This window comes from Dipteris shenzhenensis, chromosome 6, assembly GCF_047967505.1.
Source record: "Dipteris shenzhenensis isolate YYH24624 ecotype China chromosome 6, Dip_SZ_1.0, whole genome shotgun sequence".
Lineage (NCBI taxonomy): Eukaryota > Viridiplantae > Streptophyta > Polypodiopsida > Gleicheniales > Dipteridaceae > Dipteris > Dipteris shenzhenensis.
Genome location: NC_141601.1, coordinates 46,063,075 through 46,083,978, shown reverse-complemented (window position 1 = coordinate 46,083,978; position 20,904 = coordinate 46,063,075). Strand labels below are relative to the sequence as shown.

Genomic DNA, 20,904 nt, shown 5'->3' with positions numbered 1-20,904 from the left:
CACAACCTGTCTCCGCTTTGTTCCTACAAACAAGACTCGAGTGACAAGGAAAAAGCTTTGATACCAATTGTTGGGAAAGAAAGGAATGCAAAACAAAGTATGAGTTTGAGACCAAGAGAACAATGTACTTGCATTCAACCACACAACTGAAATTGCAAGCGTGGCTTTTTAGTGAAGCCAAAATAATACCAACTGTTCCAAATATACTATCTAGTACAATAGTTGTTATCCTACAAAATCATATTTTTGTATATATTCCTACAGTATCTTCTATTTTTTCTTTCTTTTCTTTTCCTAAGTAAAACTCCACTATGTATATAAACACATGAAACCTCTCAGTAACTACAAGAGGATTGAAAACTATTAAACTGAAAACTGCTCGACAACACAAGAACTAACTTCAAAAGAGAGCTGTTCATATAATGCCTTCTCTTTGTTGCTTGCTGCAGCATGTTGGCCTAGCTCCTCAATTTTGCTACTTCCAAAATTACACTGGCTCATCTTATCATGTTTGAGGCTGCTGCAATCAATGAAGCTTGACAAGCCTTTGAATTGACTTTAATAGAAATCCCTATCATACATCTGATGCCTCCACGACGCTACCACCCATGCCATAGTTGTCATATCTACAGATCAGGCTTCCCTGCTTCACTCAACTTTGACTGCAACAATCTCAAAGCTAACAGCCTTTACATTCTAGTGTGGTTGACGTACCTAGCACAGATACTCTCCAACAACTCTTGCGAGATTGGTAAATCTAAGCAGATATACTGTCGATATAAACCATTATGAGCTCACGATGGAAGTCTTATGGATGACTTGCGAAATATCAACAGGTCTAGAACCACCCCTAGACCCTAGATAGCCCCCTCTTGGTAGCTGGCAAGTGTTGTCCCCTTATGCAGTTACCCTATGTGCCCCATTAGGTCCACTATGTGACGTCTTGTGGGTATCTAGCTCTCTTGTATCCCCCACCACAGACCTCAACGACCAGTCTTTGACCACTTTTTCCAATGGCAAACACATAACAACAAACAGATTTTGGTTAACACATATTATATTCATTTATGTACATTTAAACTTTTTCATGGTCTCTCTAAAGACTGTTGTCAACTAAATCATCTGAGGTCACGTCACATTCTAAGTGGAATATAACAGCATTGAATTGGCCATGTCATCCAATTGCTGGATTACTTCTCATGGGAATCCAAGTTCCTTGCTCCTTGGTTTCTGACTAAGTTATAACCTAGATTCCACACTGTCTAAATTGCAAAAAAAAACGCCCCTCAAAAAAAATTTATAAAAGCTCCTTTGAAACCTACCGGAAGGTTTAAACATTATCTTTTGGACATGGGATCACAACTCATTTTGTACATGGAACAAAAAAACATGGAGGGAAATTGCAACCCATTGTAGATTTGGCCTCTTTATTCTATTATTCCAATATGTGATTTGGATTAGCACACTCTTCCTGCCCTATTTGATTGATAATGCCGCGTTATTTCATTGATAGCAATTTATCCTTTTAAAAATGATTTTGTGGAATTGAAAGAGATGTAGAAACCTTCTATATGTGTTCTCGAGTTTTAATGGATGTGGAAAGGCTTGTGTAGTTTGTGAAATCAAAATATTCATGCAGACTTCACATATACATTGATAATTGACTGTCAGGTGTTGTACATTGATAGAGGAAATCATACATAGAAAAACAGAATTTATATTGTTTTTACTATATGTCATGGACACTTCACATATACATTGATAATTGGCTGTCGGGTGTTGTACTAAACCATACATTAAAAAACAGATTTTATATTGCTTTTACTATATGTCATCGTCTACAGTGATGTCCAGTATATACCTGAAATAATGTAAGTAAGGAATAAGGAAACATGTCGAATGATTGAGAACCGTAACCAGGGTTGCCACCAACTTTCTTCACAGAAAATGAAAAAATGAAAGACCACAAACATAGTTCAGTAGGGATTGTTGAATAGAATGCAAGACTTTGTTTTCAAAGCAGCATCCCCACACAAATTTAAGAAATCCTGAAAGTTATTTCTGCTTTTAAGTTTGTTTAAATTCAATAAAAAACCTCGAAGGAAAAGAACTAAGAATGACCTATGACCTATGTAGTTACTGCAGCGGTGGGAGAAAATGTTACAGAGAACGAAAAGGTCATTGGTACAAGGATGTCCTATAACTATGCGAACAACCTATGACCTATGTGGTTACTGCAACAATTAGAGGTGATGGCACTTGTCTGACATCAAAGGTCATCCAAGAGGCTATTTGGTCGACCAAGAAACATGGTGGTGCACATGCAGAATAGCAAGCGGTGTCGATTGACGTGATAACTGACTATCCAACTCGCTAAAACTTAAGAGGCATCAGGTGGTGCGCATGAAGTAGTTCAGTAGCATGGACGAGGTAGAGGATGGTGCATTTAGAAAAGCCACCAAACACACTAAGAGAAATGGCTAGAGGAGATACGAAGATAACAAATGAATGAAGGAAGGAGATTGCACCTATGGCAGAGGACTTGTTACACCGAGATCATGCAAGACCAACTATGTCGAGTCACTTAGTGAGGGGATGACATGGTCACAAGGATGACACAAGTCAGGGGATGACATGGTCACAAGGATGACACAAGTCAGGGATGACATGGTCAAAAGGATGACACAAGTCAAGGGATGACATGGTCACAAGGATGACACAAGTCATGGCGATGATATGGTCACAAGGATGACACAAGTACATGGTCACCAGGATGACATAGTCACTTGGGGACATAGTCATCATGACGACATAACAACCAAGCACATGGTCATGTGTCAAGGGTCTTCATGTCGTGCAGTCACGCTCTGCCAACCTTTGCAAACTTGACTCACGGCTGGCATACATGTTCATCTGGCGGTGCCTTGTCAAATACAGGGTGTCTGCAAGCGGTGCACATGGAGTAGTTACAACGCATCGACTTGGCGCAAGCTGGCCATTGCAGGAGACATGAAGAGACTCAGCGGCGGAATGGCTAAGGATGAAGGGACAAGCAATAGGAGAGAGGGAGGGGATTTCCCATCCAGAAGGCGAGGGTGAAGAGGGGAGATGGGGGGCATGGAGATTTATTCAGCATTGTACGGGGATTGAAAGTGAGAAGGAGAGAGGCTAGGGCTACCAGCTTGCCTTGCATTGTTATGGTGCATTGCTACTGTTGCATTGTTGTGGATGAGTGATCTCTGATCTCTGTTCAGAGAGGCTAGTGTATGAGGATCTCTTCCTTCTATCATACGCACTTGTTCGCGTTGTGTTCTTGTCTACCGCTTTCTCCATTATATGTTATTAGCATTGTTCCTTCTTATCTCCTTTCTGGGTTTGTTCTTTCTGTTCTAGTAATCCGCAATACTCAACACTCCATAGCATCTTCGACTAGTGTTGTGTCATAGGTTCATACATCACGCAGTGTAGTGCAACTGAGGTAGAGTTGTGTCATAGGTCTACGTATCACCCACTTCACACTCCTCACATCAGTCGCCTTAGGCCTCCGGTAACACCTCCGAAAGTGAGCGGACCTCCCCCTCAGATAGTTTATGGCGATCAGGGTGGGACACTGCTGGTGTTGAGTAGCAGGAGTGAAGTGGCATTTGAGGATCCTTGAGGAGAGAGTTCTTATGCCGAGTAGTTCTGATACCCTTGAAGGAGCTAGTGACAGAACTAGGAGGTACTTGAGGAGAGTGAAGAGAAGACTTTCTGTCGACCAGACTCCATACAAAAAACATTCTGTGAGACGGAAGTTGGCGAGGTCCTCAAGGCGAGCACAAAGTGAACCCATTGGAGCAGTGGCAAGAGCAAGCAACTTAATTGAAACACTCATCGATCTAGACCAATAAGATCCCTGGTGGTCAGATCGAGACTCTGGAGAAGAGGAAGTACAAAGCAAAGAGAAAGTGAGGGACGATGTCTTCATCAACAGCCACTTCAATGGGAGTAGTGCCCACTTCAGCACCAAACTTGACATCCAGTGGTCAAGCTACTATTTCGTCTATCATGCATATCCCCACTCAGTTGAGTCTAGTTTCTACATCCATGATGTCTATGGGTTCTCACTTTGCTCCGGTCATGTCCCTACTCTCTACGTTGCCATTACCACTGTCTATGTCCTTTCCTACCGCTTATCCATCATACATGGCTTCGACCCCATCCTTCTCTTCCCCAACTACCCTTGCATTCTCTTCGACCCCCATGTTTCCCATGTCCTCACCATCTACTTTTGCAATGGTAGCACCTGCGACATATGCAATACCATCTAATTCCTCTATGGCTACATCAGTGGTGAGTTCACCACCAGTGTGGTCCTCTGCACGGGGTATTGCTTCATCAGTACCCACAATTAGTACTCTTCCATTGGGAGGACCTTCAACTACTTCACCCATTTCAGCTTCTAGGGTGGGGATGGTGGTTCTTAATCCTACAAAAAGAGCTCGACTTGTTGAGTTGCTCAACAAGGTCCATGTGAAGACTCAGAAGTTCAAAGGTCACCTTCATGAAGATGTGGAAGCTCATGTGAGGAAATTCCTCACGGCATGCAAAGCTAAAGGCGTGGAGAACGAGCATGCCTTCCTACACATCTTTTCGTCGTCATTGGAGGATGCAGCTGATGTATGGTATAGTCAATTTCCCCCTGATTATTTTCAAACTTGGACATATCTAAGGGAGGAATTCTTACGGACTTTCAAATTGGAGAAGTTCGAACATATGATTGTCCAGGAGTTGTCCACCGACACTATGAAGCCTGGGGAAAGCATATCTGAGATGTACACAAGGATGAGGGTCTTGGCTACCAAGATGTCTGTGCCACCTAATGATGCTGTCATGAAAGGATGGTTTTTGAAAGCACTACCTCCCACCATTGCTATTAGGCTGGTTGACAAACTCCTTGAACATGCCTCACTACAAGATTTCTTGAGGGAGGCAGTGCAGATGGAACGGTCACAGTTAAGGTTTGCCTCATCGTCGACCACCCAGTCCCTCAGAGAGGAGGCATCATCAGCATGAAAGCAACTCAAGAAGGAATTAGAAGAAATCAAAGAAGGTCTAAAAGACAGAACAAGGATGGATGCAAAACCATCCTATGAGGCCCAAATCAGAAGTGGTCTTTGGTGTACAGAATGCAAGGGTTCTGGACATGGTCATTGGGAGTGTCCCTCTAAGCGCAAGGTACCTACTTCTACCTCCTTTTGTACATTTTGTGAAATCCATGGACATGATGCTTCCGAGTGTAGGTACCTCAAAGGGTTAAGGAAGCTTCTACCAAAGTATTCATCAGGGGAACCCCTAGTGGCTGCAATCAACAAAGCTACACCGGTAGCTTCTAGCCCGGTACTTGGACTTCCTACTCCTGGAAAGCATCTGAGCCACCTACCCTTCCTATCATTCCACCCCCATTGCTTCCTAATCCCCCTTTGCTTCAAGCCCCTGCACACAATCCGGTTGGGGCACCATACTTTTATCCTCAACCCTATTATGCAGCGTACCAACCACCTACTCCTGGAGGTGGGTATGGACATTACTATCAACACGATCGACGGGGTGGTTTTCGAGGAGGTCGGGAAGGCGCTGGTCAAGGCACCAACCTTAGAAGACCTATCATGTGTTATCGATGCGGAGAGTACGGCCACTACCAAGATTATTGTCCACAGCCGTTTGGAGGACCCTCTTGCACACAGTGCAACACAAATGATCACTACAGTAGAGATTGTCCCAATGCCAGAGGTGAACCAGCATCCCAAGTCAACATGGTTGATGTGGTAGTGGCAGGGGAGGGCGACAAACCCCATTTGATTGGTGCAGTGTTGGGAGCTGTGACAAGGTCACAAACAAAGGATGGTGATGTTATGCACGACTCTATCTCAACACCATCGGCCTTATCACCAACCAGTATCAACTCCATCCCTAGTAGTGCATCCCCTCCGAAGTCACCTCCTACTTCCAGGTTAAGGTCACCTCCTCCCTCTAGGCCGGACAGTGGGCCAAGGAATACATCATCCTCTCCTGTTAGTCAATCACAAAAATCACAAAAGTCCTCACAACCATCTAGGCCTGTCACTAGCTCCAAAAGTGGCCGACATTCCGACGACCAATCTATGCCTTCAAGGTATCAGGCGGTGGTCAAGAGTTTCATCAATGATCTTCAAACTAGTAGTTCCGAGGCGGAGGGAAGCACACCTCAGTTTCCTTCCCGAAAGTTCAGAAGAGTGCAGTTCACAAAGGAAGGGACAACCCTAGGACAAAACAAAGGTACGGAGGAGCAACCAGGACCTTCCAATCTTCTCCAAGAAAAAGGGCCATTGAGACATAGTATGGCACAAGGCAAAGGGAAGCAGGTGATAGAAGAAACGTTACATAAATCACACGCTGCACATTTGAGACATGGTATGGAACAACACAAAGAGAAGCAGATGATGGAAGGGACATCTCATGAGTCAATGGCTGGACATTCACATTTGCACCCTTCACCACCTCGCGTGAGCTTTGACCCTCGGACAGAAGCTAGGAGAATGAGGTTACAAAAGGCAGTGACCCAGCCCTACTCCTTGATCCAGGACTTGATGGAATTCAGGCCCAACATTACCCTACGTCAACTTTGGTGGTTGTCCCCACAAATCAAGGACAAGACCATGGCATTCTAAACCGCATGCCAGGGGATCGACACAAGGGACCTGTTCAACACGGGCCCGCACTAGAGACAGGCCCGGTTCAGGACGGAGATCAATGCTCGGCTTATGCTACCCTAACATGTGAACAAAGCCCTAGGCTCATTGTGGATATCAATGGCTTAGATCTGAAGGATGTATTCTTGGATGGGGGTGCAGCTATGAATATCATGCCCAAAGGTACACTACAACAACTAGGTTTGAAGTTAACCAGTGACATCTCCTTCCAAGTTCGCATGGCTGATCAACACAAAGTGAAACCTATGGGGGCAGTCAAGGGTGTTAACATGAAGATTGGCGGTGTGACATTCTTGTCCAACTTCGTTGTTTTGGACATGACCGAGGATGCACAAGCCTACCCTTTACTTCTTGGTCGACCATGGTTGCGGTCAGCGAAGGCCATTCAAGATTGGTCCACAGATGAAGTTCGGTTGCCCTTAGGATCCACATCCTTGGAAATATATATGGTCACGGGAAAAGCACGGCACCGACCTATCGAACTAGGTAAAGAGGATTTTGAAGAGCAAGCTGGAATGGAAGAGGAGCATTGGGCTCTTGGGGACTGGCCCATTGCAGATGAACAAGATGGAGGAGAGGAAAGCACAAATGGTGGAGGGTTTTGAAAGCTTGACCTACTTGTTCGATCGTGCTGACCAAGGTGAGAGTGAAGCTGTCATCTTAGATTGGATGGGCGCCTTGGGCTCCTTATTTGTCAACATGGTGGAACTCAGCTCTCCAGATCATGGTGGTGACCAGCCTCCAAGTGAGAGGGACCAGCAAGCAGCGAACCCTACTACATCTTTGACCCCTGGTGTAGGTGAGCTCGCCTATCACACGATGCCCTTTGGTCTCTGCAACAATCCTCACATGTACCAGCGGATGGTTCGTGCAACTACAGGGGAGGTTGATGCTGTCCCCAAAGCTGATGAGTAAGAAGGTCAAAGGTTGACACATGACATGCATAGCACCAACCCTCAAGAGCTAGGTCCAATGTTGACACACGTCATGGGAAGCACCAGCCATCAGGGAGGCCACTTCACAATCTCTACAGCAGAGGAGAGTCACGATTCAAACGCAAGGAAGAACTCCGTCCGCTTTCCTGAAGCCCAAGAGACCCCTAAAGGAGAATAGGGTACTCCAGATGAGGGGAGAGGGTGAAAGGAAGGAGGGAGAGAGAGGATGAGCAGAGGAGGAGTCAGCAAAGGGATAGGGGGGAAGCAAGACGAGAGGAGGGAGAGTCGTGGAACACTCATGCTCCAAGTTTTTTTGCAACTGCTGCAGCTCGTCTTTTGAAAATGTGACGGTTCTCGTGGCCGGTGTGTGCGGTCACGAATTGACTGAATGGGTGCCCATTCGTCAATGAGGTGGGGAAGGCCGACTCAAACACACAAAAAAAAACTCCATCCGCTTTCCTGATGCCCAGGAGACCCCCAAAAAACGGGGGTACACCTGAAGGGAGAAGGTGAAGGAAGGAGGGAGAGAGGAGAGAGAGCAAGTCGAAGAAGTAGGGGATAGGAGGTTGAAGGAGGAGAGAGGTTGAAGAAGGGGGGGGCTGGAAGGGGGGAGAGGGAGGACAGTGAGGGAGAGAAGGGAAAGGGACAGCAGGGGTGTGAAGAGGAGAGAAAGAAAGAAATTTTATTAAAGGTCCACGGAAGGCCATACATGGCCTATGGGACACAAAATCATCCGAAAGGAAAATACATCATCAACGATGCGCCAACTAGGTGGCCTCATCGTAATACCGCTAAGATGCCAAAAATGGCTACAAAAATCCTAGATACAAAATGAAATGAAATAGAGTACCAAAATTGCCTAGATACAAAATGTAAAATATGAAATATGAGGAACATCGTCTTCCCTAAGGGGTCTGTGATCCAAAGAAATGATGGAAGTCATGGCCATCGACCATGCCTCCTGCCATGAGTGTGAAGATCTGGGCAAGTGTCAAATGGGCTGCTGGCGGTGCCAAGTCTCCATGGAGCAATCTCCTCCGAAAATCTGCCATCATCCTCCGTCGTCTAGAAATAAAGCGACAGGTACGGCCTCTGTGTAAGATCATCCTGCGGTGCTGCCGGATCATGTCATATGTACATCCTCGGGGTGGAACCATCGGTGCTCTCTGGCAAGATGGGCTATCTCTGTGCTCATGGTCCTGCGCCTCGTCCTGCTCCTCATGAATAACCAGGTCTCTGGCAGGGATGCGACGGTGCTCTCTGAGGAATCTCTCTCTGTATCTGGTGATCTCCCTGATGAACAACGCTAAGCAATACTGATCCTCATACTCCATAATCCGAGAGAGAGGTCCAAATCCGTGCCCAAATAAACAGTGAAATCTGCCACGGATCTCATAATATAAAGGGCATCTGCAAACAAAGTGCTCCTCAGTCTCCACCTCCCCCATAGTGCAACAAGGGCATATCCTAGTCTCTCGCCTGGGTCTATGTCCGGTAGCTGTACGACGCATCCTGCCGGCCTCAACGTCTAATCTGTGGGAAGATACCCTGAGCTGGCCCAAGGCAATCCTGAGTGAGTGCGACATATGAACGCCGATATATCCTGGGGATATGATGAAGCCGTCCTCTGAAATCCTGAGAAAATGGTCACGATATGTGGCCATCTTCGTAGGAAGCTCCGTGGGATGAACCCAAGTGCGAAACGTGTGTAGCTGCAACAAATCTGCCCTGATAACCTGGCTGAGCTCATGTCGAGTGAGAGGGAGGCGAGGGGCATCTATGCTGTATCGAAATGGTGGCAGCCTATCCATATCCAAGCCCAGCGAGGTGAGCCATGTGGAGAGTGTGTGGTACCAACAAAAAGTATGACCTCTCTCCGCTAACATCTGCGAGGATGTCAGTGCTAGCCACGGTAATCGTGCTCTGCCTGCTGCTGAGTCTCCGAGCGCCCTGATCCTATGCAAGTACGTAACTGACTGAAATGCTGCATCTAGCGCTAGGGGTGTAGCTCCGAACTCTGCGAACGTAATCTGATGCGGTACCGTGGGCTTCGCTCTGATCAATCTGGAGAACATGATGATCTGTAACCTCTCTACTCGTCTCCAATCTGCAACCCTGAGATCTCCTGCCCAAAAGGGGCTAGCATACATGACTGCAGGTCTCACCAGCGTATCGAAAAGTAAGGACTTCGTGTCGGGATGCTGAAAATGTGACTGTGCACACTGCCTCTCGAGAAGAGCCAAGGCGGCATACCCTCTACTGATCCTATCTCGTGCTGCATGCGTCATGGTGAAGACTGGACCTCTAAATGTGGCACCCAAATATGTATACTCCCTAACTAGCTCCACCTCCTGCCCATCAAATGTGAAAGAGAACTCGCCTCTCCTATAAACCTGGTATGACGTGTTAAAGACCATGACTTTGGTCTTCCCAAGGTTTACAGACAACCCTCTGTCCTGACAAAAGCTGTGGAGTGTATGGAGATGTGCCTGTAAACCCTGCTGGGAGGAAGAAATAAGAACCACGTCATCTGCATAGAGGAGAATCGGTATCGTGGATCCTGCCAGTAAAGAACCTGTACCACCCATCGTCTGTATGTACATCTCTAACTCATCGATATAGAGACCAAAGAGTGTCGGAGACAAAGGACACCCCTGCTTCACCCCTATCGTACTGCGTACTTCCGCCGACAGCTCCGCCCGTGTCCTGACTCTACCTGTGACTCTCTCATACAAGGCCATGATCGCCCATTGAATCTCCCCATTGAATCCCAAGTCACGAAGTCGCTGGAAGAGTCTGAAACGCGGCACAGTGTCAAATGCCTTTCTGAAGTCCACGAAGCAACAATAGAGCCGTTGCTTACGTGACTTCGCCTCCTCAATCAAAGCCCTGAGTGTGAAGATATGATCTAGAGTCGAGTGCTCTGCACGAAATCCTGCCTGCCCTCTAGCTCTCATGCCTGTCGCCTCGGCATGGTCATTTATATGTCCTTCTAGAATGGTCGCATAAATCTTGGCCATGACATGGCCAATCATAATGGTCCTGTAGTTCGACGCCTCCAAAGGATCCCCCGACTTGTGTATGGGTACTATGGTATTTTCTAGCCAACTAGGTGGAAGACCTGTACAAAAATGGACTCGTTAAAAAGACGGGAGAGGACTGTAGCTAAGGCATCAATCCCATGGATTACATACTCCGCTTGCAATCCATCATGGTCCTTAGCTCTCCCAGTCTTCAAACGATGAGCTGTTGCTCGGACACTATTGGATGAGAATAAGGCAGAGGAGGTGGGTCTAGGCACATGGGATAAGTCGATCTGTGGCTGGTCTGGAATATCATATAAAGTGGAAGTATAGGCAAGCCAAACCTGCGGGTCTGTAAGAGGAGTTTGAGATTTCAAGCGAAGGAATTTCTTCCAGAATTCCTTGGAATCACAGCTGAAAAGTAAACTTCTCAACTCCTCCTCATTCCGGGCTAGAAATTGGCACTTTTTGCGTCGCACCAAACGCTTGTAACTCTTCTTGGTCTCAATGAGGAGGGGAGACTTCTCCTGTGTCTCAAGGCGAAGCTTCCTGTGGAGTTCTTTACACTCCTCATCATACCATCCATTACAAGGCACAAGACCGACTGGTGGAGGACTGGATGTGTGGCAAGTGACGGGGAAGGACTTGTGGGCTGCTGAGATGATGGAGGTATGTACAAGGTCCCACCGATCCTGTGTGGAGGGTAGGGCATCGAGAAGGTGCGGACGGAGAAGACCACTCAGGTGCTGGCTATAAATATCATCAAACTGGTGGTCAAAATGAACCTCATAGTATGGCTGACGCTCATGATGTCTAGAAGGGGGGGCATGAGGAATCTGGGTAAGAATAAAGTGCAGACGTGCATGATCGGCTGAAGGCATAAAAGGGCCGACTGTGAGGTTATGTACAAAAGGGATTAAAGTCGGGGGACCCAAGACGTAATCAATGACGCTCGTACCACCACCCGCGAAGGGAAAACATGTGGCTGTGGATGAATGCGGCCACTGTCGAAGTCCATTATAAATGACCATGCCGTGCGATGAGAGAAGCTCCAATAGGCGATGTCCCTGATCTGTCACCTCTACCCCTCTATCTGAAGATAAGCGTGGAAAACTCTCATCTGGGGCAGCTGGAACTAAGACTGGATCCTCAGCAAAGTCCAAAATCTCTGCCTGTCTGTCTGATGTCCTCGCGTTGAAGTCTCCTAAAAGGATGACCTCTCCGCGGCATGAGTACTCCAATACATCGGCTGACAAATCCTCAAAAGGTGACTGTCCTGGTCCATCTGAGGCATAACGAGACTGTCTCAGGGGAAAGTAGCATACTGCAATAAACAAGTCTCTCAGGGGGGGGTCTCCTGATCCGTACCCAAAGATATCTGGCCCGATGGTCTCTGCTCATGACTGTGAGTATCGATATGAGATGCTCTCTATAAAGAACTGCCACACCGCCAGATCCTCTGACTCCTCCTGATCGTCTAGTCTGCTGTCGAAAGACAGACTCCCAGGCATACCCTGTCACCTGCGGCAAGCCTCTCTCTGGGCTCTCATGGGTCTCTGTAAAGAAGACGATGTCCTGATCAAAAAAGGCCTCTCGTAAGTTGCCAGGCTGAGCTGTGAGGGAACCATTACAGTTCCAAACTGCGAAACTCAAGCTATCTGGCAGACTACGTGTCCCATAGGCCTCGTGTCGTCAACTGTGGGCTCCAGCCAGTCTAGATCGCATAGCTCCTATCAAAAGTCTGCCCTCTCTGATCACGGCCCACTTGCCCTCACGACGGGCAACATCCCTCTGTGCAATGAGACGTCTATGCTCCTCCCACTGAAGAGCTGTAAGGTCCTCATCCATGTGAATCTGTGGATGGTCCCTCAATCTGGATCTCCTTCGTAATACTGCGAGACAGGCCTCAGCATCTCTGAATCTGATGATAAGTAACTGGTGCCGTGCTGGATCCCGGCCCACTCGATATGCAGCTACTATGCCATGATCCTGAACTCCGAGTGTCCCAGATATGAAATCTGTCGCCTGATCCATGGCTGATCTCGTATCTGATCGCTCAACTCCGCGGATGCGGATGTTGAGGGCCTTCTGAGCTCGCCGCTGACTCTCGGCAATAGTCTCAGAGACTGTGGTCTGCTAGGCCTGGTCTGCTAGGCCTGTGGGGCTCTACGCACAACGTCCACCCACTCTGAGGTCTTCTGTACCTCTGTCTGCAGTGTGGCCAACCTCTCCTCAACTGCTGCACTAGCTGGAGGAGCTACATGCAGCTGCTGGAGGCGATCATCGCATGCCACAACATGCTCCTGAATGCGTGTCTCCAGCTGCACTATGCGCTCAGCATGTGTCCGTAACTGGATATCCCGATCAATATCTCTGGTATGAAGCTGGCGAATATGGGAGTCCTGATCAGATCTATGACTCTCAACTATCGATAGCTGATCAGTCAGTGTGTGTATCTGTGCTGTGAGAGACTGAATCGCAGCGCCCTGAAGTCTGCAAGTCTCCATGCACTGCATTACTAAATCTCTCAATCGCAGATTATCTGCCAGGACTGCTTCCGCTGTGGAGGGTGAAGGGGAGAGGGGGTACAAGGATGAGGGGGTAAGAGGGTAAGAAGGTGAGTAAAGGAGGGGTGCAGAAAATGGAGGTCCTGAAGAGAGAGATCCGGTAGAAGGAAGTAGGGAGTCAGGGACCGAAGAAGAGCCTACACTAGGGGAGGAAGGGGCTGAAAGGGAGGGTCGGTGGGGAGAGGTGGGAAGAAGCTGGGTAGGGACTAGGGGAGGGGAAGAAGAGGAGGGAGGAGGCTGGGTAGGGAATAGGGAAGGGGAGGAAGAGGAAGGAAGAGGATGGGTAGGGACTAGGGGAGGGGAGGAAGAGGATGGGTAGGGACTAGGAGAGGGGAAAAATAAGCAAGGTAAAGGGCTAGGGAGGAATGAACGGGAGCAAGAAGAGGAGGTGAAACTGAAGGAGGGAGAGGAGGAGGATTGAGTAGAGGAGGTGGGTAGGAAAGGGTTGGGATTGAGGCAAGGGAGGTAACCGGAAGTGATGGGGGAGATGGAAGTAAAGGAGATGGGGTCGGAGCCACAGGAGGATTGAGTAAAGTAGATGGGTAGGAAAGGGTTGGGGTGGAGGCAAGGGAGGTCGTTGGAGGTGGTGGGGAAGGAGATGTTAAGGGTAAAGAAGAACTTGCCTCTTCGGCTCTTGTACTGCTGCCTATGCTTTTATCTTTCTCTACTTTTGCTCCTTGGAGGGCCATGGTGGAGCTCCTTGTTTGTGGCATCTCCTTACTCCTGGAAGTGCTGAATTCTCTGCTCAAAACTGCCTCTAAGGGCCATGGTGGAGCTGCTGAATTCTCTGCTCTCAAAACTATCAAAACTGCCTCTTTTTGCCCTCAAAACTGCCCCTTTTTAACTCTGTTTTTTCCTGCACTTTAAGGACACTTGCTGTAAGTCTATTCACACGGGGGGCGGGGGGGGGGGGGGGGGGGGGGGGGAGAAGTTTAAGACTTTCCTTAAACCCCCTTCCCTTCCAACAGAGGGAGCTGTTGGCTTGCGAGGAAGCTGTTGGCTTGGGAGGGAGCTGTTGGCTTGCGCAGGGAGGGAGGGTTGGCTTGCGGGGCTGAGGCTTGCGCAGGGAGAGAGTGTTACGCAGGGAGGCGGGGCTGAGAGACTGGCAGAGGGGGAGGGGCTGAGGCGGAGGCTGAGCGGGGGAGGCGAGAGAGGCTGAGGCGGAGGGGGAGGGGCTGAGCGCGGGTGAGGGAGGGGGGACTGAGGCGGAGGGGGAGGGGCTGGGGCTGAGGCTGAGGCTGAGCGGGTGAGGGAGGGGAGGCTGAGCGGGTGAGGGAGGGGGGACTGAGCGGGGAGAGGGGGCTGAGCGGTGAGGGGAGAGGGGGGGCTGAGCGGGGAGAGGGGGCTGAGGGGAGAGGGGCAGGCTGAGGCTGAGCGGGTGAGGGAGGGGGAGGGGAGGGGGGGGGGGTGAGGAGGAGAGGGAAGGGGGGGGGGGGAGGTGCAGCACGAGGAGGGGAGTCGAGGGGAGGGCAGCACGAGGAGCAGGGAGCAGCAGCAATGCAAGTGATAAGCTGTTATGTTCTAAGAAGGTGATAAGCTTTAAATGTGCGCTTCGATGGAAATCCTGTTTTGAGCAGCGCACTATGGCTTTCTAGAGTCTAGTGTCACACTATATAGTGTTGTATTTGTCTTGAGTCTTTTGATATCAGTCAACATCAAGCTCTTTGGTATCATGTGAGTACTTGTCCATTGCTTTCATTTTCTTTCCATTTCATTTCCATTATGCTTGTTATCTTTCCTTTCCATTCCTAGTGTTAGCTTGCTTCTCTCCCTACCATTATGATCTTTCATGTGGTATCAGAGCCATGTTCCTAGCCCTGCTCTCCCTTTCCCTTCCAAGAGGTTGAGGTGAGGGAGGCCAATGAAGCTACTCTACCTCCTCCTCCTTGGAAGGCTGTCCTCTTCTCTCCTTCCTTGAGCTCTCTTCTCCCATCCATGATATGCCACCTCTCCTGTCCTTCCTTCAGCTGCATCTTTTTGTGACCTGCGGATGATGTGACTCTTCTATCCGGATCTAGAAGCAAAATCACAGCTTTGTGTCTTCAGCAAAGTTGTAGAGGACCTTGAGTACTACAAATTTCATTTTTACATCATTGCAATCCGAGTTTTCTGTGAAAAGTTACAGCCCATTCAAGAAGTGACGAAATTTATTTCTGCGCACAAATTTTGTTCTAGAGCTCAATGATTTGACAGCTCAAGCATGATGCAACCAGCTCAACGTGGAGCTGTCCATCCTCTTCATCGTTGACCTCTGCTCCAGCCTGCCATTTGCTCCTTCTGCCCAACATTCTCTTGGAGCTGCTGCCCGCAAGTTTGTGCCCACATTCTGCCTGACATTCTCTTGGAGCTGCTGTCCATGCTGCCTCTATCTTCACTGCCCGTCACTTGATGTGAGCTCTTGACATTACATTGCGGTGACTCCTTCACGTGACTACTCCAAAATTTGGTGAAGACTTCCTAAGCTAAATGTGAGTTCTCCGATACTACTCCGACACACTCCACTATAGTGATCTCTCTTATTAGTATATTACATCGAGCTTGATGTAGACCACTCTAGATCAACAAGTGACTTCTTCAATGTTGCTTATTCGATCGGTGCCTGCGGTACTTCGCATTGATTGACTTTCCGATCGGTCGTGGTACCTGAGGCTTCTACTTAGACATTGGTGACTCTCCTTCCTGCATTTCGAGAGTCATCATGTAATTGCTCCATGTAGCTACCCATGGACTTCACCGACACATATTTTGGGGCATTCTTGCCTAGCGCTTCATTGACATCGTCATCGACTCGCACGGATGTGCACACATGTGCATTAGCTACTTGGAGGACATCTCTTGAGATATTTTTATTTATTACTACACGCTTGATGTATTTTGGGGTCCTCTGCCCTGGGTAGTCCCCCAAGAGAGAGAGAGACTCTTTGAACTTTTGGAGCCTAAAATGATATGTATTGAGTGTTTGGTCTTCATTGAATCTAAAGGTCCTCTGCCTTGGATAGTCCTCCTAAAAAGGTGTATTGGTTTTCCTATTTTTTTGGTGTGTGGCTTCCTAGCATGTCATGTTATGAAGCCAAGGGGGGATGTACTGTGGGAGCCATATGTATTGGCTTTGATAGGTCTATTTGTTTATCAGGCCCGGCTTGAGAGTTCCAGGATGTTGGTACATTGGTCTCCTAGACCTCTGAGTTGGTCATGCATCCATGCATGATGAGCCTCTGAGCCATGCTAGATGAGATTTCTATGTTATGCTCACTAGCCTCTGAGCCATGCTTACTTGCCTCTGAGATTGTGTGGGAACCATGTCTAGTTCTGATGACCGGCATGCACAGTTTTGATGACCGTCATTGTCATGTTCTGCTCTTGGTTCCACTCCAGTAGTCTCTCACCTTGACTTCATGGGGGGGTTTTGGAATATGAAGCCAACGTGAGTCAAAATTGAGTGTACTTGGTGTCTAGGGGGTGTTTTATAGTCTAGTGAGTCCTAGACATGCCACTTGTCATATTGGGAGTTATCCCATATACACTATGGCTTTCTAGAGTCTAGTGTCACACTATATAGTGTTGTATTTGTCTTGAGTCTTTTGATATCAGTCAACATCAAGCTCTTTGGATCATGTGAGTACTTGTCCATTGCTTTCATTTTCTTTCCATTATCCCCTTCTTCATGCTCAAAAAGAAGCGCAAGTTGGATCATGTGAGTACTTGTCCATTGCTTTCATTTTCTTTCCATTATCCCCTTCTTCATGCTCGAGAAGAAGCGCAAGTATAAGCCACGTTTGCCCAAAGATAAGCTCTTCACCCCTTTCTATACCACCATGACGTCCCAGGCAGCCTTTGTAGTGCACATGACCTCATCAATGCCTACAGCCTCTACAGCAAGGCCGACTTCATCAGTAGGGCCGACTTCATCATCAATGCCTACTTCATCAGTGATGCATGCAACCCTGCATCCCCATCTTGGACATCACTATCATCTCGGATGGAGAGCCACCGCAATCAAGACAGCAGCGGCAGGTTCTTTCCCTCTCTCAGAGCTCCAATGCCTCTTCTTCCGACCATGGGGGCTCAGATTACACCCCCTCTGCACGGAGACCACATTCAGAAGGGTCGGGTGGGCCAACAGAGATATAGAGCCCTTCAATAACCACCCCTTCTCTCTCCCACATTCAGGTTATGTTTAAACCTCTTTTGGATCCAAACCTCAAACTATCCTCGGTGTTGACATCTTCAGAGATCCAGACTCTCTGTCTAACTGAGTTCGACAAGGTTATCTTCCCTCTTGTGGATGTGGAACTGTGTACAAAATTCATCAGATGTTATGACTCTGTCACCGACACTTTTGAGTTCATGGGCTCCAAGCAGCTTCTCACACCCAATTTGGTCTCACCGTACATGGAGCTCCCTGCTCTCCCTATTCAGCCTCCGTCCGACCATTCACCACATCTCCTTTCATTCCTTTCACAGTGCAAACCCAACAGGAGGGGATATGATTGCAAAAAGGTTTTGAAAGGTGGAAGCAGAGAAGCAGTGATCACTCGCTACTTCTTCACTTGCTTCTATTCAACACCCGGGCATTACTACATCACAAAAGGTATCCGTCCTGATCTGAATGCTCTCGTCACCATTACTCAGTATGATTTTGCATCCCTCTTGTATTCAACATTCCGGGCCACTATTCGAAATCGCACATGCAGAGGCACACACACATGTACTTGTGGACCTCACCTCACCTACCTCTTGCACCAGTGGCGGGCTGCAACCCTTGCACTCTTTCATCTTCTCCTCACCGTCCTCCTTCCGCCCCTATGGTTCCCCACTTGAGATCAGCTTCACTGGCTCTTAGTGCAGCCCTAGCATCCTCGGCCTCTGTTGCATCAATCTCGGTCCCCTCTTCCTCTCCCATCTCCACACCCACTCTTGCTCCACCCACATCTGCAGCATATGTTTTTGAGCCATCCCCTCTTGGGCCAGCCTCTAGAGCTTTGTCATCCGTTGCTCATGTAGGAGTTGCCTCTCCATCCATCCCCTTCGAGGCAGATTTTGATTTCCCTGATGATAGTCTCCCGGTCACTCCTCTCTGCCCTCCTCAGGTCTCACCCACCATGGCATGACATTACCACTTACCTTCCCCGCAGTCATGACCATCCCCCTTCCAATCATCACATCAGGGTCAGTAGGGTGCATAGATACGGACATCAGCCCCACAGCTCAGGGGGGTCCATCGACAGTAGTTATGGTAGCAGGGACCTCTGCCTTGGGATCTCATGGTGGAGAGGCATCAGAGCGACACAGGTTATTGAACTTGAATCTTACTTTGGGAGCCACTGGTGATGCGAAGACACCACCCCGGGTGTCTCGACGGTTGATCCCTGATCCGAGTATGGAGGTTGCTGAACAGGACCCATTGGAAACTCGACCTGGCGAGGTTATTTTTGCTGGGGGTAAGATACCTTTTCAAGTTGATTGTCCTCCACTGCCTCAGAATGATATGTTGGATATCTACTTCACATCCTCCTCAGGGGATCTATTCACCCATGAGGCCCAGATAGAGGAACAGAGCCAATAACACAAACGGCTTCCGTATGCATTAAAGCGGAAGCGGTCTCCTGTTTGCATGGAGGAGGAGGGCCTGGACCAAATTTTCACACTTCCCTTGTTCCAACAAGAAAGCATCCCGAGCTCCAAGTTGCTACCTAGACATCGACACACTGGCTCCGGTGGCAGCTCTCGAGGACCCTGAGTAGGAAGGGATGAAAGCAGCATTTGAGGAATATGGCGAACTCATCGACATGGCTGACCGAATGACCTATCGGGACAGGTATGCATGGGCTAAAAGATTCCCTCATATGGCTCAACACATTATAGATGATAGCTTCATTCAGATGGGTGCCTCCCTCTTTAATACTACGGGTCAGGTTGCTGAACAAGACCCATTGGAAACTCGACCTGGCGAGGTTGCTGAACAGGACCCATTGGAAACTCGAATGGAGGTTGCTGAACAGGACCCATTGGAAACTCGACCTGGCGAGGTTATTTTTGCTGGGGGTAAGATACCTTTTCAAGTTGATTGTCCTCCACTGCCTCAGAATGATATGTTGGATATCTACTTCACATCCTCCTCAGGGGATCTATTCACCCATGAGGCCCAGATAGAGGAACAGAGCCAATAACACAAACGGCTTCCGTATGCATTACAGCGGAAGCGGTCTCCTGTTTGCATGGAGGAGGAGGGCCTGGACCAAATTTTCACACTTCCCTTGCAAGAGACGCTCGCTTCCAACAAGAAAGCATCCCGAGCTCCAAGTTGCTACCTAGACATCGACACACTGGCTCCGGTGGCAGCTCTCGAGGACCCTGAGTAAGAAGGGATGAAAGCAGCATTTGAGGAATATGGCGAACTCATCGACATGGCTGACCGAATGACCTATCGGGACAGGTATGCATGGGCTAAAAGATTCCCTCATATGGCTCAACACATTATAGATGATAGCTTCATTCAGATGGGTGCCTCCCTCTTTAATACTACGGGTCAGGTTTGCAAGCTTCTGTCACAAAAGCAACACCTCCGCTTGGAACATGAGAAGCAAGTAGCCAGCATGCATAAAGATTGGGATACAACATTACAGGTGAAGGAAGTGGAGTGAGGAGAAACTCTACAGGCAAGGGAGGCTGCGTGGAAAGCTCAGCAGGATGAGTTTCAGCAGTGTCTTGCAGCGAAGGAGGCAGAGTGGACAGCCAGCAAGAAAGTTTTGGAGGACAGTCATTCAACCCAACAGGCTGAGATCCAGAGGGAGCTTGCAGCCCTACAGGACAGATACACCTCACCGGCAGAGGACAAGCATACTGTGGATCAACAGGTGGAGGTGGTGCAGAGTCAGATGAAGCAGATTCTCGAGGAGAAGGACCGTCTCCAAGTTTCACATTCCAAGTTGCAGGACGACTCCCATGGGCTGTAAACTGAAAATTCTGCACTCAAATCTAGATGTGATCATTACAGGTCGGGCTACCACAGATATAAATCCAAATACGAGGACATCCGCAACCTCATGGACACAGTTGAGGAGGAGGCAAAGACCACCCCCGGAACATCAGCACACCCACCATACCCTCCCCCTCCCCCTCCGTGACCTTCATCCAGCAAGCAGTAGCTCCTGGATCTTTCATTTCGGCATTTCTTTTTCCGAGCTCTGTGCATTTGGATTCTGCAGTTCTCATGTAAATAAAGGAATTTTGAAGTTGTATGGCCATGAGCCAGTTTCATTTCAGTTTTGGAGTTGTATGGCCATGAGCCATTTTCATTTCAGTTTTGCAATTGTATGGCCATGAGCCAATTGTTTTCCAGTTTTGGAGTTGTAAGGCCATGGGCCCCTTCTTTCTCAATTTTAGGAATGTCAAACTCAAGGTCACTTTCTTATTTGCAATTTATACCTAAAATTTTCTCACACAGAACCTCAGGCATTCACCGGGACGGTGAATGATAGTGGCGGGGAATCTATTGTACTCTCAGTCTGTACTCTCAGTCTCTGGTCACGAACTCCCACCAACAGTCACACCTGGGTCACATCATGGTCACCTAAGCAACATGCCAAGGTTGTTAGACCTTGGTCATACCTAGTCGCATCGTGTTCACATGTGTTCACATCTTGGT

General features: G+C 48.4%; 1 protein-coding gene across 1 annotated transcript in view; it reads right to left on the bottom strand.

Moving 5' to 3' along the window:
* Window positions 1–20,904, bottom strand: part of LOC147901234 (uncharacterized) — a 242,280-nt gene that overhangs the window by 84,643 nt on the left and 136,733 nt on the right. The window contains exon 9 of the mRNA XM_087376453.1: window positions 1,862–1,936. Coding sequence (XP_087232579.1) covers window positions 1,862–1,936 — 75 coding nt within the window. The remainder of the gene's footprint in view (window positions 1–1,861; window positions 1,937–20,904) is intronic.